Raw genomic sequence first — 14,735 nt, forward strand, 5'->3', positions numbered from 1 at the left:
CCCTGGAAGAAGAGGGAATTCTGCCAGCATAGCCTCTTTGGACTCGAATTGCAGTTCTTTCCTGAGTCTCCGGCCTACCGGCCTACTCCACAGATTTTGGACTTGCTAAACCTCCACAATTACATGAGCCAACTCCCTAAAGCATATTGATCAAGAGAGGGATTAACATATACCCACTACTGTATATAAAACAGATCGTCAACAAGGACCTACTGCATAGCACAGAGAACTCTACTCAGTATTCTGCAGTAACCTATATGGGAAAAGAATCTGAAAAAGAATGGATATATGTATATGTATAACTGAATCACTTTGCTGTACACCTGAAACTAACACAACAGTGTAAATCAACTAGGCTCCGATATAAATTTTTTAAATTTATTTAGTTTTTAAATAAAAATTAAATTTAAAAAAAAGAGAGAGAGGAGACAGATAGGCAATAGATCCTGTTTGTTCCATTGCTCTGGAGAACTCTGACTAATACAACTGAGTTTAAATATTTATTCTGAGCTCTGAAAGAAGCTGAGGCCTTTACCAAGGTGTCATAAAAAGGAGCAGAGTGTGTGTTTCCATGGCACACCTTCATTCCACCCTCAAGGGACTATGCTGGGCATAGGATGAGGTACAGTCTCCAAGGATATATGCTTCCCAAATGGATCATTACCAAGGGTTCCCCCAGATTCTGTTTCTCCTCCTCAGTTGATTACTCAAACTTCTGTTTATGCAGGGAACCATCACGGGAAGCAGTCTGAAGTGTTTCTTAGCAGCCACCTTCAAGTGAAGAATCGAGGCTGGAGGCTATGTGCCCTGCTCTCAAAGAGCACAATAAAACTGCCTCAGTTGACCCACAGGAAGCATGGGATGTTCTGATGAACCAGTTTTTCCAGAAAGTTCAGGGCTCACCAGAAATAAGATCTTTTTGCTTCAACCCTTATTGTGGAAAATCTTTATCAAGCGTAATCATTTCGTTTTTCCATTAAAATTTACTTAACGAAGTACAAACACTACCATTAAATCTTTCAAAATGGAATCTCTGGCAAGATCATTGCGTGATCAATCTCCACCTCCGTTCTTCTTACCCAGCACTACTCAGATTGGCCTAGGTTATAATGTAACCCAGGTCTGCTGTTGCACATTTACCTTGAGGCACTATGCCATTCCCAGAATTAATCACAGATTCAGTTACATACAAATCTTTGTTTACAAGAGAATCGTGAGGGAATTAGACTGTTCTCCAGTCTTACAGCTCTGTGAAGGCTACTGATGGGGAAAGGAGAGACTAAAGAGCCTCCACAGTGCAGGAGTCTGAGAGCATGGCTGCAGCATTATCTCCCACATCACAACACTGGGAACCTCTTCATTCCCACAGAATTTTGTCCATGCTGTTCCCTCTGCCTGGAATAGCCTTTACTGGCTTTAAAGAGAATTAAAAATGGAACCCCTTCCACTCTTACATGATTCTTTAATGCCATGTCTTTGACCATCAGTGTTAAAGCCCACATTTTGAACACTGATGTGGAAGAAACAGTGTAGAATGGACAGGGGGACTGAATTTGAGCTTGGTTTGCAAGCACCTCAATTTGTTACATTAAAACAAGTCACTTTTCTATCCACCACTACCCCACCCCTCGTTTTTCTTATTTATAAAATGAAGACGTTGGTCATTTCACTCTCAGAGAGTTTATTATCTTTTTTATGTGAAATAGTTTACCTTTATCGTCATTTATTTTCCAGACTTTGATTCAACCAACAAAATGTTTGGAGCCCATACCAAGGTAAGCCCTGGGAGTAGAGCCGTGGAGACGCCATCCCTGCTCTCGTAAAGTTTATCATCTTCCTTTCTCCCCTTAGTACTTTCCCCTTTTTTAAAACTAGAGTGAATTAAATACCTAGCTTATTTGTTTCAAAAGATAAGTGCAATTTAAAGTATATTTGAATCCCGAGCTTTGCAAAACTCCCCACGCCTCCCAAATTCCACACATCAACGGTGAAGATTGCGGTGGCAGTTTCCCAGACGGCCACTAGAGGGCGCGCACATTTTTCGATTCCGAAAGAAGGCGTTCTTTGGGTACTTGCCCCTGACATTCGGAATTGGTGTCTCCTTTCCTCACTTTCTTTTCAACTTGGGGCAATTGTGGTGAGCCCTTAGGCTCTCTCACTCCACCACGCCATCCTCGCCCCATGCAGTGACTCCTCATCTGCCATTACGAAGAATTCTTTTGCTACCCAAACCACAAAAGTTTTGCTTCTGACTGTTCTCAGCATTTGCCCTTTTGACATTTTAGAAGAAATAAGATCCGAGTTTGATGTTGAAAAGAAAGCATTGATTTCTTTAGTGGGAGGATTTCTTCTCCCTATTACTGTTTTCCCTAGCTGTGGGGGAAAAAGCGCCTCTAAGGATTTAAAGCAGTTCCTTTGAGCTAAAGATCTTTCTGAGGGCTAACAGAGCTGCTTCTGAGCAGATCTTTTGGAGCTGACATTGGTCCCCTTGTTAAGCAGCCTGTCGTATTTTTGAGGCCCAGCCTTTTCCTCTGAGTTTTACATTCTGAATTGACCAGACCTTGATCTCAGACATTGGAGAATACACTCCCAGACCAACCCTCCTCACAAACTGTGAGCCAGGAGACAGGCCCAGTAGTTTACCCCAAGTTCTTTGCCTGGTGGGTGGCCCCAAAGCCTTAAACCTCACCCGTTATTTGGTTCCAAAGTCCTCTTACCCCCAGATATCCATCCTAAGCTTTTCGTAGGAGTCAGCACTGACATTAATGAAATAAATTGTAAGTCTGCCCCACTGCACATGGATATGAGATGAGCTTTTGAATGAGCAACTCTGCAGTTGACATGGGGAGGACTGGGAATGTGGCTCGAGCAAAAAGAGTGGGGGTGGGGTGGGGCTTCCCTGGTGGCGCAGTGGTTGAGAGTCCGCCTGCCGATGCAGGGGACACGGGTTCGTGCCCCGGTCCGGGAAGATCCCACATGCCGCGGAGCGGCTACGCCCATGAGCCACGGCCGCTGAGCCTGCGCGTCCGGAGCCTGTGCTCCGCAACGGGAGAGGCCACGACAGTGAGAGGCCCACGTACAGCAAAAAAAAAAAAAAAAAAAAAGAGTGGGGGACAGGGTCTTGCCCACCCCTTTCTGTGAATCTCAATCAGCAGCCTGCTCTTTAAGGAGATGAACGACTTTTTTTTTTTTTTTTAAGAAAGGTGTCAGGAGTCTTCTGAGACTGCAGCTTTATGCAAATACGCTACTCAAGAAGAAGGCTTTAGGGGAGAGTTATTTATATCCCTCAGGCATTACACATGCAAAAGGTGAAACTGTGAATCTCTGCATTTCCAGGAGTGGATGTCCTCATGCTGAGCACATCCTTGCTACTTTGGTGGCACATAATTCCCATATCTACCTGTCAGGTTGTTCCAGGCAGGAGACTACATAATCATTCAGTCATTTTAGAATGACCCTGTATGTTTCTCTCCAATGGGGCTTCTTGACCTGAACTTTTCCTAGGGATTAGATTTACTACCACCTTGGACCCTCTAGTAATAGGTGCATCCATCTCTTTTTCTCCTAAACAGGTGCAGGATCCAGTCATTACATCGTGTGGCACACTTATTGCCCTTTGGCTTTCATGTTGACTCCTGGAATTAGCCAAGAAAATGGCTATTTCCCTAGGAATTATTGCTCTGTTGCTGGCTCACCCTGCCCAGAAATCTAGACCATTCTCCATGTTGAAGTATACAGTAATCACTTCAGGAAATTGCTTTCCCTGTTGGAAACTGAGAGCTCACATCAGAATGTTTCCACAGCACAGCTGATGATAATTACGACTCACTGAAATTTCAGTTTTCTTTGATTGTGACATAAAAACTGGGACATAAATTAAAACCCAATTATCCTTTAAGGGTAATTGGGGTTATAAAACCAAGAGACTGTGAATCAGTGTGTCGATAGTGCAGGAGCCCACTGTCGGATGGAACGGTATGCATTCTGTCTCCTGAAGCAGCCTTCTACATGAAATGGTTGGGGATAAGGTGATCTGTTCACACGGCATGCCAAAAGAGCCCATCAAACTGGGGTACAGCCTTGGAGAGGGCAGTGAGCTCCTAGGACATCTTGGAACGATTAAAACAAGGGAGAACTGCAATGGGAAAGTCACAGCCTTTACCTGTGAAGGTGCCCAGCGGTGGACCCAGGCACCCAGCACCAAGATTCAGCGGGTACCTGACTCTGCACACGTGGAAATGGCAGATCTTTCTACGTGTGAGACAATCTACGTTATCAAAGTCCATGAGAGGAAGTTGGACTTTTTTTTTTTTTTTTTTCCCACGAAGGATGTGATCTGCCAAAGCTGTGGGGGAAAAAAAAACAGATCTTCGGTAAATCAGGTCCTAAGTTAAATGTGTGAAGGGGAGATAATTAAAGGAAGTCTTGGATTATTTTCGAAGTACAGGAATTGCCCACACTCCTACAGATGCCTCCCCGACCACCTCTTGATGGTGCATATTTGTAGACTCTTTAGGTCAAATCGCATCCACTGAAACTTCCCAACTTTGCACCCCAAAGCCTCTCATGACACACCCCTCCTCCCCCATCCTGGATTCTCAACAGGGTTTCACTTCCCTGTCTTTCCAGAGAAAGTGTGCACTTTTCGTATTTTTAAAAGAGCACATACCCTCCACATGACAGCAGTTTTCCTCTCTGTCTCTGCCACTTAGCTGAAAGCCCCTGTGGGGCCTTGACTGTGATGCATGTAACTGGGCACACAGTAGGCACTCACTAACTGATGCTGAATATACCGCACCATTAAAATGACATCACTCCGAACGTCTAACTTGTCTTTCTCGAAGGTAAACACTGCCACAAGTTATGAATCACAGAGAAGCCTTGAGCAAACTCAACCCCCTTTCAAAACCAATTGGGTTTTCCTTCGAGGGCACTCACCCCTGCAAACAACTTCCTGGCCACAGGACAACATAGAGACCCAGACAAGGGTTTCCAGCAGACCTCTGTTTTGAGTCGATGCGTCAATATCACTGGGTCTCCTGAGAATCACGAGAAAGAGAGGCAAGGTCCAGACTATTTCCACCGTCCCTGGGGAGCCATGCCCCGACAGACCTCTAGGGAAAGTGGGATGTCCGACCTGGGCTTTTGCAACCTTATTTCATAATCTACTTTCTTATCTCCTACTTCGCAAAACCGAAGAGAAATTGGTGCAAACTATATCGACAAAAGATCAGAACTTGATTCTCAGTGGCAAAGGCAAGTATACATTATAAATAGCAAAACAGCTGGCTTGGACCATGTTGCCGGCCACTCATCCAGTTGAGAGATTTGAATGACATCATAACCCTTGAGAGGGTATTGCTAGCCAGCTGGTGTTATTTAGAACACACAAAAACTGGAGAAATAAAATGCACTCATGTGCGCACGCGCGCACGCGCGCACACACACACACACACACACACACACACACACACACACACTCAGGTTCAAGTTATGCAGAAAAATATGAACGACAGGAAAATCATTTTCCCCTCAGGTGCCCTTCCCCTGGGGTGAGGTTGGGGGTGAAAGATTTTATTATTTCAGTTGGCTTTACAGCTCAGCAGAATCTTTGCCCTGTCGTGGGCAGAAAGCATTAGACAGTGTCCTAAAGGGAGCCAACTGCAAAGCTGCCCGCCCCTTTCCAGGTTCTAGGAAATGAGATCATTCCCCTCACTTGGCAACTAGGACGAGGGGTCATCCCAGTGCTGTCTTCCAATCTAGTTTACCCCAGACATTTGAGGGTTAAAATTGTAGGGTATGTTTGAGATGGTCTTTTTTTCATTTCTTCTTTTTTTTTTTTTTTTTTAATTTTGCGTTGGCTCTGGAATATAAAATTGCTTGCCCATCCTCCAAGTGTATTCCTTTCATACTGGTAAGGTGTATTAGCAGATGTGTGTGTCTTCCTGCCCAGTAGAAAGTTAATCAGAGGACAGCACTGGTATTTTAATGTCTGCTCACCCTGTCACTAACACGCATTCTTTTAAGGGAAAAAATGCTTCTGTGCTCTAGTTTTAAAATGCAAAGGTATGATGTTATTTGTCACCATGCCCAAAAAAGTCCTTACTCGATAACTTTGCCAGAAGAGGGAGAGAGAGAGAAGGCAAGCGTTCCCCCAGCTGTTTCCTGTCTACAGTGTCTGTGTTTTGTAGATAAATGTGAGGATTTTCTCTAAATCCCTCTTCTGTTTGCTAAATCTCACTGTCACTGCTAAACTCAGAGCAGATAGAGCCTGCGCAATGGAATCAAGTCCTCAAAATTGAAATGTGACATTGCTCTCAACATCTCCCATCTCCCTGGATTTCTTTCTGCCTCATTATTCCTGCTAACCAATTCATTTCCAGACTTTGCACTTCAGAAGCAATGGGAAAAATCAGCAGTCTTCCAACCCAATTATTTAAGTGCTGCTTTTGTGATTTCTTGAAGGTAAATATTTCTTACTCTTTGAAGTCATTGGGGAATTTTCTTTAAACTGTGTACTGTTTGCTTCTGCTTAGAGATGTTCTTCACTTTAGAATTTTCATTGTTTCGGCACTGGGAGTTATTTATAAATTGCTGAATATGCAATGCTGTGGGATCTGAAAAAATAGCTCCGGGAGATAAATGCCTTTGCACAGATATCTGTATGAGTAAAAACTATTGCAAGGTACTTACGCTAAATCCTCCACTTCTGCAGGGCTTGAGTGGTGTCATTATAGAAGATTCCTTTAAATCCTGTCTATGGTTAAGGGCTATAGAGCATGGATATGAACTTTTGGATTTTTTTTTTTGCAGGTGCAGATGTTTTATTTTTAAGACCATGTTCGTGTGTATGTAGGACTGTGTGTGTATGTATCTGTGTGTGTGTAACTTGTCAGGACTTTTATTACAAGGCATGCCACATATAAAGAGTTACATTTTAAATGATATTAAAGCTTTTAAATGTGGTCTTTGGAGCGAAGGTCCCGGAACTCTCTGCACTTACGCCCAGAGAGTCAAAGTTAGAGTGAAGTTTACTTTGCTCTTCTGAAAAAGAACTCCTTAAGAACTCTTGCTGACCTTGCACATTCGTATAATTTAAACAAATGCATACTGTATATGGAAAGCGGAAACTTTCTAGCAACTGCTACTCCAAGTTTTTTCTTTTGAAGAGGATTCTCAGGGGCGAAGTCTGGACTTGGGGTTTTGTGTTGTAAAACTCTGATTTTATACTCGGTGTTGTAAAGTCTCTTTAGGTAAATTTGGCTGGCGTTGTCGATGCACTGATTTCTCGTTTCCAATCACTGGCCCTAGTTCAAGTTTCCATTCTCAGCAAAATTATATCTCTCAAGACTTGTGTTTTTCCAATTTGCAAGCACTTTTAAGCCGCTGTCACTGGCTCCCCGATGCAATTGCCTGAGGGCTCAATTCATAAAACGTCCCTACCGCTTAGTACGGTAATCATTTGCTGCTTTCAAATACTCCACCACTAGGACTTTTCTTAGTCAAGTAAGTGGCTTAGGAGTTAAGGATACATCCTTGTCAGGCACCTGATTCTGCTACACTTGAGATGCCAAGATGCATGCCGGCTACCTTGCTTTTAAAAGAAATGAAGTCAGTATACACATATGCTATGTGGTCTGACAGCTGGGGGCTTCGTCTCCCTGCTTAGATGATCTTAAAAGAGGCTGTGGAGTGTTATCTCTGCATTAATTACAAGTTTGGAAAACTCCAAATGAACTTTCCATGTTGTGTATGCTGAACTGTTCAGAAGTAGAGCTAGCCGTAAGTTGTTGCTTTTTCCTGTACTTGGAGCAGGAAGTGGTTTGAGGGAGCTACGTGGTCTTTCAAACGTAATTCAATGAGTAAAGGTGTCTGCCAGGCAGAACTAGCAAGCTGATTGTACTCTGAGTCTCAAGATATTTCCAAGTGTTTGAATCAGAAGGAAGAGGGCACAGGAGAGGACTGAAGCTTGGGTCACTGTCCAGGGCGGCTACTATAGGCACACAGTGGAAATTGGGGGCTTGATTTGGAGGAAAAGATTGACTCGAATCCCAGCCGTGCAATTTGTTCATTGTCGGAATGGACAAAAGGCAGTTTACCCAGGCTCATAGCATACCTGCCTGGGTGTCCAAATGTAACTAGATGCTTTCACAAACCCCACCCACAAAGCAGCACATGCTTTTAAGTCCTCAGTTTATTCACATCAGTCTCATAATACCCACCCTGACCTGCTGTAAAAGATCTGGAACAAACAAAAATGGTTACACCTACAGTGAGTATTTTCTTATGACTATTGCCCTCAAATTTTGCTGGGCATTTTTATTGTAGCCCAAACATCTGGAATCAATTGATATTCCATGTATTTAAGATAAAAAGAAAGGTCTTTTAAATTTTGGATTTGTGAATGATTTTTGGGAAAGAGTGCTCTGCAATTTTTTTCTTTTTTCTTTTCTCTTTCTCGTTCTTCCTTCCTTTCTCTCTCTCAGATCTTTCCTTTCTCTCTCTTCATTTCTTTTGTGTTTGGAAAAATAAAAGGCCCAGGAAATGATGAACATATGGGGCCACTTGTTTCGAACTTTTAACTCCTAAGCCGGTTCCTTATTGTTTTCTTTCCGGGGAACATAATGTGATAAATTCTCTGGTTCTCTGTGGCTGTACTGGACTGTTCCCTGAACTAAAGGTGAATGCACTAGAGGTTCTATCTTGTCCTAGAACTGTAAGTGCTGGTATTTATCTTAGAACATAACTCAGCAAAAAAAAAAAAAAAAAAAAAAAAAAAAAAGAAAAGAAAAAGAAAAAAGAGAGAAAGAAAGAAAAAGAAAGGAAAAATCTGTAAAAAATAAATCTTAAATGCTAGAGATTTTTATGTATTGCTGGGTTTAAATGTGTCATATGAAATAAATAACTACTAAAATATAATTTTGACCTCTAATGAAGTTCTCAATTCACTAAGGCTATAAGCTGAGTACCTTTTCCCCTGGATTTCACAAGAACTGAAGAACTTGAAGGCATCTACAGCTGCAGGTGCTTGGCCTTAAGCATCACTATTAAATCAACAGAGAAGGAGGGATGGAGAAATAGGATTGGCAAAATAACATACATTCTAGAACTGACCCATTGCCAGAGTGTGGGGTATGTTCAGTGAGATCAGTTATGAATTTTCTCTTTTGAAAAGGGCAAGGAAGTCCAGTTGGGTTGGACTGGCTGAGATTTCCACTGGAAATACTGAAAGGGAAAACTCCCATCAATTATTATTTTATAAATAAGAAAGATAAGGATAGGATGACTTGTTTCTAGCCGTCTCCGTGGCTTTGGCTACATGGGGGTGGAGGGTTTCCATGGACAGGTCCTATGGAGAAAATGGAAGAAATGTTCCATCAAGCTTTCACCTCCTCTTCTATTTTATGTCCATTATTTATGAGGATTTGCACATAGAGGAGGCTTTTCACCTTCCACAGTTTTACAAGTATTAACTGAATATTTACATTGTGTTAACGAGAGTCAGGGGTTTAGGGGGTTTTTTTTCTCAGTTGCTGAGCTGAAAGCCTGGCCACAAAAATGGAAATCTTAATTACAATGATGGAGCAAACTTTGCCACTGATGTAGACAGCCATTAAGTTAAGAGTCCATGGAGGGCAAGGAAGGTGGTTGGAAAATAAATGACTGAGTCTGTTTCTCCAAAAGTGATGGGGTTAAATGGACCTGCCACCACTGGGAGGTTCAGAAAAGCCTCTTTTCATAATGATAGCTTCCAGCTTAACTACATGACCTTTTGATAGGGTCCCTCGCTTAACATCCTGTCACTGACTCTGCTGATGCTGCTGAGAGCGAATGCATCTGAAGGGGGGGGGAAGCTACTCACCTTGGGAGGCTTCCTAGAAGAAACCACATCTTGGCGCCACAAGTAGCAACATGGAAAAACTTAATGCTCACCTTCGCATTGTTTCTACTGCTGAGAGCGAGGACGGAGACCTGAGCCACAGGAATCCTGCTTCTGGCAGGGCTGCCATTTGGATGTCTATCATTTGCTAAGTGAAGCCAACCAGGGGTTCCTGCTATAAAACGGTTACAGTGACACATAAGTCCCTCCAAGAGATGAATTCCTGTGACTTAAAAAAAAAAAAAAAAAAAGGCTTTTGCAGGTTTTGAGCCCAGTGCCCTGTTCATGGAGGGCACAGTCCACACGTGTGTTGATCTGATATTAAGCTCACACGAGGGGCGTTAGAATGAAGAAGGCGTGGGGTCTACTTAGCATAAGCCAATTTCCTTCCTAAATTTCCTCACGTTCCTGATTTTATACTTCTACTTGTAGTTATTAACTGCTGATCTTCCCCAGGTAAGAAATCTCAGTCTCTCTTTCTCTGCCTGTGTTGCTCTCTGTCTCTGTCTCTCTCTCAAGTGGAAAAAAAAAAAAAAAAAACTGTGATGATATATAGTATTTGCACAAGTTCTTTTTCAGCTGCAGTAAATTCTCTTTAATCAGTAGCTGGGGAATGATGTTCTGGTTAATTTAATATTCTGGTCGATAATGAATGCACATGTTATCTGTGGATGGCCAATCTTGAGAGAACTTAAATGAATAAAACATATTTGGCCCCAAATCTGGACCGAGCACAATTTAACCTTTGATGATTCCCAAGGTTTACCAGGATCTCTGAGCGGTGTGGGATCCCACTGCTATAATAGCATCTTTCACATTCACATAGTAAATGTTTCTAGATATTTTATCTCACTGAATTGTAATAGGAACCCATAGAGAAGGCGTTCAGGAAGGACTTCCCCAAGGTTCCACAGTAGAAAGAGGATTAAACTCAGGTTGCTTGATGCCAAGACCTGCTCAGTCCTCGCTGCCCTGCGGTCACTCACACACCTTGTTGCACTTCGGAGCGGGTAGTTTTGATGAATGACAGGAATGGAGAGCTGAGGGTAAAGGCGCCCCTGCCTCACCCCCATCTCCTGGCAAGGACCCAGGAGGAAGCATGACCCTCCTTCTGCTTCTTCGGCAGGTGAAGATGCACATCACGTCCTCCTCGCATCTCTTCTACGTGGCCGTGTTCTTGCTTACCTTCACCAGCTCTGCCACGGCTGGACCCGAGACCCTCTGTGGGGCTGAGCTGGTGGACGCCCTTCAGTTCGTGTGCGGAGACAGGGGCTTTTATTTCAGTAAGTAGCCTCCTTCTCACTGCTCTGTGGATTTACAACCGCAGGGAGTATGTGAAGAACTGAATGACTGCCCACGGCTGGCAGCCGTCCTCAGCCTCCGAGATTCCTCACCTTAAAGCGAGCCTAGTGTTTCAGTGGGGCTGTGGCACGTTTTGCAGATTTCAGATGGAATTTTCCTCCTTAGCAGTTTGTCTTTTAACGACTTCCCACTGAGCTTTCCTGCAACTATGCTGCTCTACCCTCACTCTTCCATTCCTTCCAGTGGAAAGGTGTGACAAAATGGCCCTGGAGGATTAAGGTTTCAGTTTTTGAGATCTGTGAGTGCACGTAGCCACATATCTGAACATGTAGGGCTGTTTTAAACTCTAGGTTATTTGGAGGAAACTAGGAAGGTGGACTTGGGCAAAGAATGGAGGGGCCCTTCCCAGATGTCTCCATGCGATATGAAATCACCAGGAACACACAGAAGGTGAACCTTGCTGAAAGGCACGTTTGCAAATACACAGGCTCTCACTCAATGCAAACTGAAATGTTGAATTAATTCGCCCTCCATTCAAACTGACCTTGAGTCTCTGTTATTGCCTTCCCTTGACATCGCTCTTCTCTGGGGCTCTCCAGTGATGTCTCCATCTGGAAAAGGGTTTCTGACAAGTGCAAGGTCACTTATCCCATAAGTAGGTCTCAGGTGATTAAACAGTCAATAAAAAGTAGACAGCCAAGTCCACGCTTGCAAATAAATAATAAACACAAACAAGAGTCTGTGCTACCTAAGGGAATAGATCATTTAAAGAACCTACCTCAGAGGCATCTGTCTCATTGTATACTACAGGACACTGATGGGAAGCCAGACGCTCCTTCTGTGTAATTCTTTGGAAGTTTAGAGAGTTTCAGGAAACTGACTCTCAGGTCCTCAGGACCATGAATCATTCTTAGAGGTTCATATCGCTTAAGTGTAGACAGCTTACCTCAGTTACCCACTAGGCTTTGAATAGCTCCTGTGATGACTCACAAACTTCAAGTCTCTCTCATCTTCTTCCCAGGAAGGGGTGTGTGTGTGTGTGTGTGTGTGTGTGTGTGTGTGTGTGTGTGTGTGTGAGAGAGAGAGACTGGAAGGAGGGGTCTGTGTGTAGCAGTCCGGGATGAGTACGGAGCATGGGAAGGAAGAGGCTGATAGGCGTGTTGATGGTCTGTACTCATTGTAGATTTGGTGACAAATAGCTTTTCAACAACTAGTGACAGAAAGTGAGAAGTGCTTCCTACTCTTTGAATGGGCAAATTCCCACTCTCTGTTTCCAGCCAATGCTTTGAGTGAATTCATTTATTTTTCTGGCAATAAAGCGATTCTATCCCATCCTCTGTTGCTATGCAGATGAAAGCCTTCATTGGGTGAGTGCTTTTCAAATAGCAGGCTTGTTTTACCTTCAGAATATCTTGAGGAAGGCAAATGTGTCACATCAACGTCACCCAACGATGGGCTGTCATTATTCTTTACTTTTCTACTACTGATCCACATTTTAAAAGATGGATAAGTGTTTCTCACTTATTATGCCCAAGAGGATTTTTTTGTCTTGATAATCCATTTGTGCCATTTCCTTTTACCCAGTTCACTAAGTGATTGCCAAGCCCCCAAGTGTCTTGTGTTATGTGCCAGGTTGAATTGTGATGTTCAGTGTGACATGCTCCAGGATTTCCATGCACAGTGCATGGAAACTGGATCTTTTATGACTGTGATGCTTGCATTAAATGATTGAAAATGAGAATGGAAAGAAATAACTTGGTCCCAAGTAACCATATGATACTTATATATGTTCACACAGATAGTTAAGAGTATTGGACAACTGTGATGGAAACTGATTTCAACGCACTGAAAGGCATTCTGTTACTCCAAGGATCAAAGTTTAGCAAATGTGTTTTAATTCCATTTTAGTAACTTGAAAGGGGAAGGTTCTACATGGCAACTCTTAATGCTTAGAGTATGACTTTGGATAGAAAGTGGTTTTACAAATTGTGTTTTATTATTATTGAGAGTCTAGGTTTCATAAGTTCTGCCTTATAGAACTCCATGACTTAATGTAAATTATTTGTCTGACATAAACCCTCACGCACCAAAGTATTCTTATTAACTTTCTAGTCAACCGGACTAGCCTTTTTGCCCAAGAGAAGTTAACCCCTTTAAATTCTTTAATTCAAAACATTGATGGAGCATCTGCTATGTGTAAGACACAGTACGAGGCATGAGTGAGATACCTAGAAATGAACGAGAGATTAACTTTGCCTTCAAGGAACTCACAGTCTAGTTGGGAGATTAAAAAAAATAAGTATCAATATTAGCAAGTGTCATAGAGAAAACTAATCATGGAAGAATAGATTATAGTCCTTTATGCTTTTCCTGAAGACTTTTTCCCAGTTTTTGAAATCACCTAACCCAGATCTGCCCTCTCAATGGGCTCCTTGATACCAAAGGCCATATTTATTTACCACTGAATCCCAGTATCTAGCTCAATGCCTGGCTGATATAGCTGCAGCTCTAATTTGATTGCTGGACTGGCAGGACTGAACTGAACGGAATCCAGCTGAATGGGATGGCATGACTTGTTTGGGACCTTAGTCTTCAGAATCATCAAGAATTAGGTTCGTCAGGCACTTTGGACAATTCTCACCTCATATTTACCCACCTATTTGATAAAACTTTATCTTTTCTCAACTGAATACCGTGTATACTAACAATGACGTAGAGGCGGCATTTTGGTCCTCCCCAAGCTACGCTGATGGTCTGTTTTGTGTCTGAGCCAATTATTCTTACAGGCATTAACTGTTGTCAACAAATTTTATTGAGTTTCCTTTTTGTCCCCTGAGATTTACTGTGTGTGGAGAAGTCAGCTCTAAGCATTTACAGCCTTTGAAATACTTTTTAGAGGAAAGCAGTCTTCCCTACCTCTGTCCTCTGCCAATCGACTCTTATTATATTTTTTACCCTTATTTTCAAAGTTTTATTGCGGGTGTGTGTTTCGTTTTAAGCCACTTCAAATCCATTTTGAATGTATGGATTTTTTTCATAGTGGAAGGGGGTTTCTGATCTTAGTTTGAAACACAAACATCTAAAAGAAAATTGCCTCCATATCTATCTTTTTTATTGGGCTGGAACATCTAACAAGGAGAGTTTTTAACCCTATTAGAGACAGAACTGTTGTGAATAATTTTTTTTTGTAATGCTTAATTTGCATAGATTGACCCAGTGTTGTAAATCAGTTCCTATTTCTCTACAAGCCCAAGTTCCACTAGAGCACAGGGGAAGCCACCTTCTGGATTATTTGTTTTGTGAACATCTTCCCAGCATAAGTGAAATAGTTCCTCTATAATAATGCAGCTTCCCCAGACATTTTATGCAATGAAATTTGCAAAGAAGAGCTAACTACTGATTCTTCCCTACATATCATAGTAAGAGAGCATATCAACCAGTTTCATACTTTCATAGTCTTGGGAGAAAAATGGTGGCATAATGGAGCTGGCACACTGGGAAAGAGCTAGCTATTATCTTACCAGATTGATGGAACCCTCATAGAGAGCAGCTT

General features: G+C 42.5%; 1 protein-coding gene across 6 annotated transcripts in view; it reads left to right on the forward strand.

Moving 5' to 3' along the window:
- The first annotated feature begins 5,776 nt into the window (after positions 1 to 5,776).
- IGF1 (insulin like growth factor 1) overlaps positions 5,777 to 14,735 on the forward strand; it is a 69,864-nt gene continuing 60,905 nt past the window's right edge. For 2 of the 6 annotated variants that reach the window (XM_065886754.1, XM_065886751.1), the window contains exons 1-2: positions 6,121 to 6,465; positions 11,007 to 11,163. In XM_065886754.1, coding sequence (XP_065742826.1) covers positions 6,403 to 6,465; positions 11,007 to 11,163 — 220 coding nt within the window. In that variant the 5' untranslated portion in view covers positions 6,121 to 6,402. Of the gene's footprint in view, positions 5,915 to 6,120; positions 6,466 to 8,186; positions 8,273 to 11,006; positions 11,164 to 14,735 lie in introns of those variants that run through there. The other 4 variants (XM_065886755.1, XM_065886752.1, XM_065886756.1 and 1 more) reach the window with 3 other exon arrangements.

Source organism: Phocoena phocoena, chromosome 11 (genome assembly GCF_963924675.1).
Source record: "Phocoena phocoena chromosome 11, mPhoPho1.1, whole genome shotgun sequence".
Classification (NCBI taxonomy): Eukaryota; Metazoa; Chordata; class Mammalia; order Artiodactyla; family Phocoenidae; genus Phocoena; species Phocoena phocoena.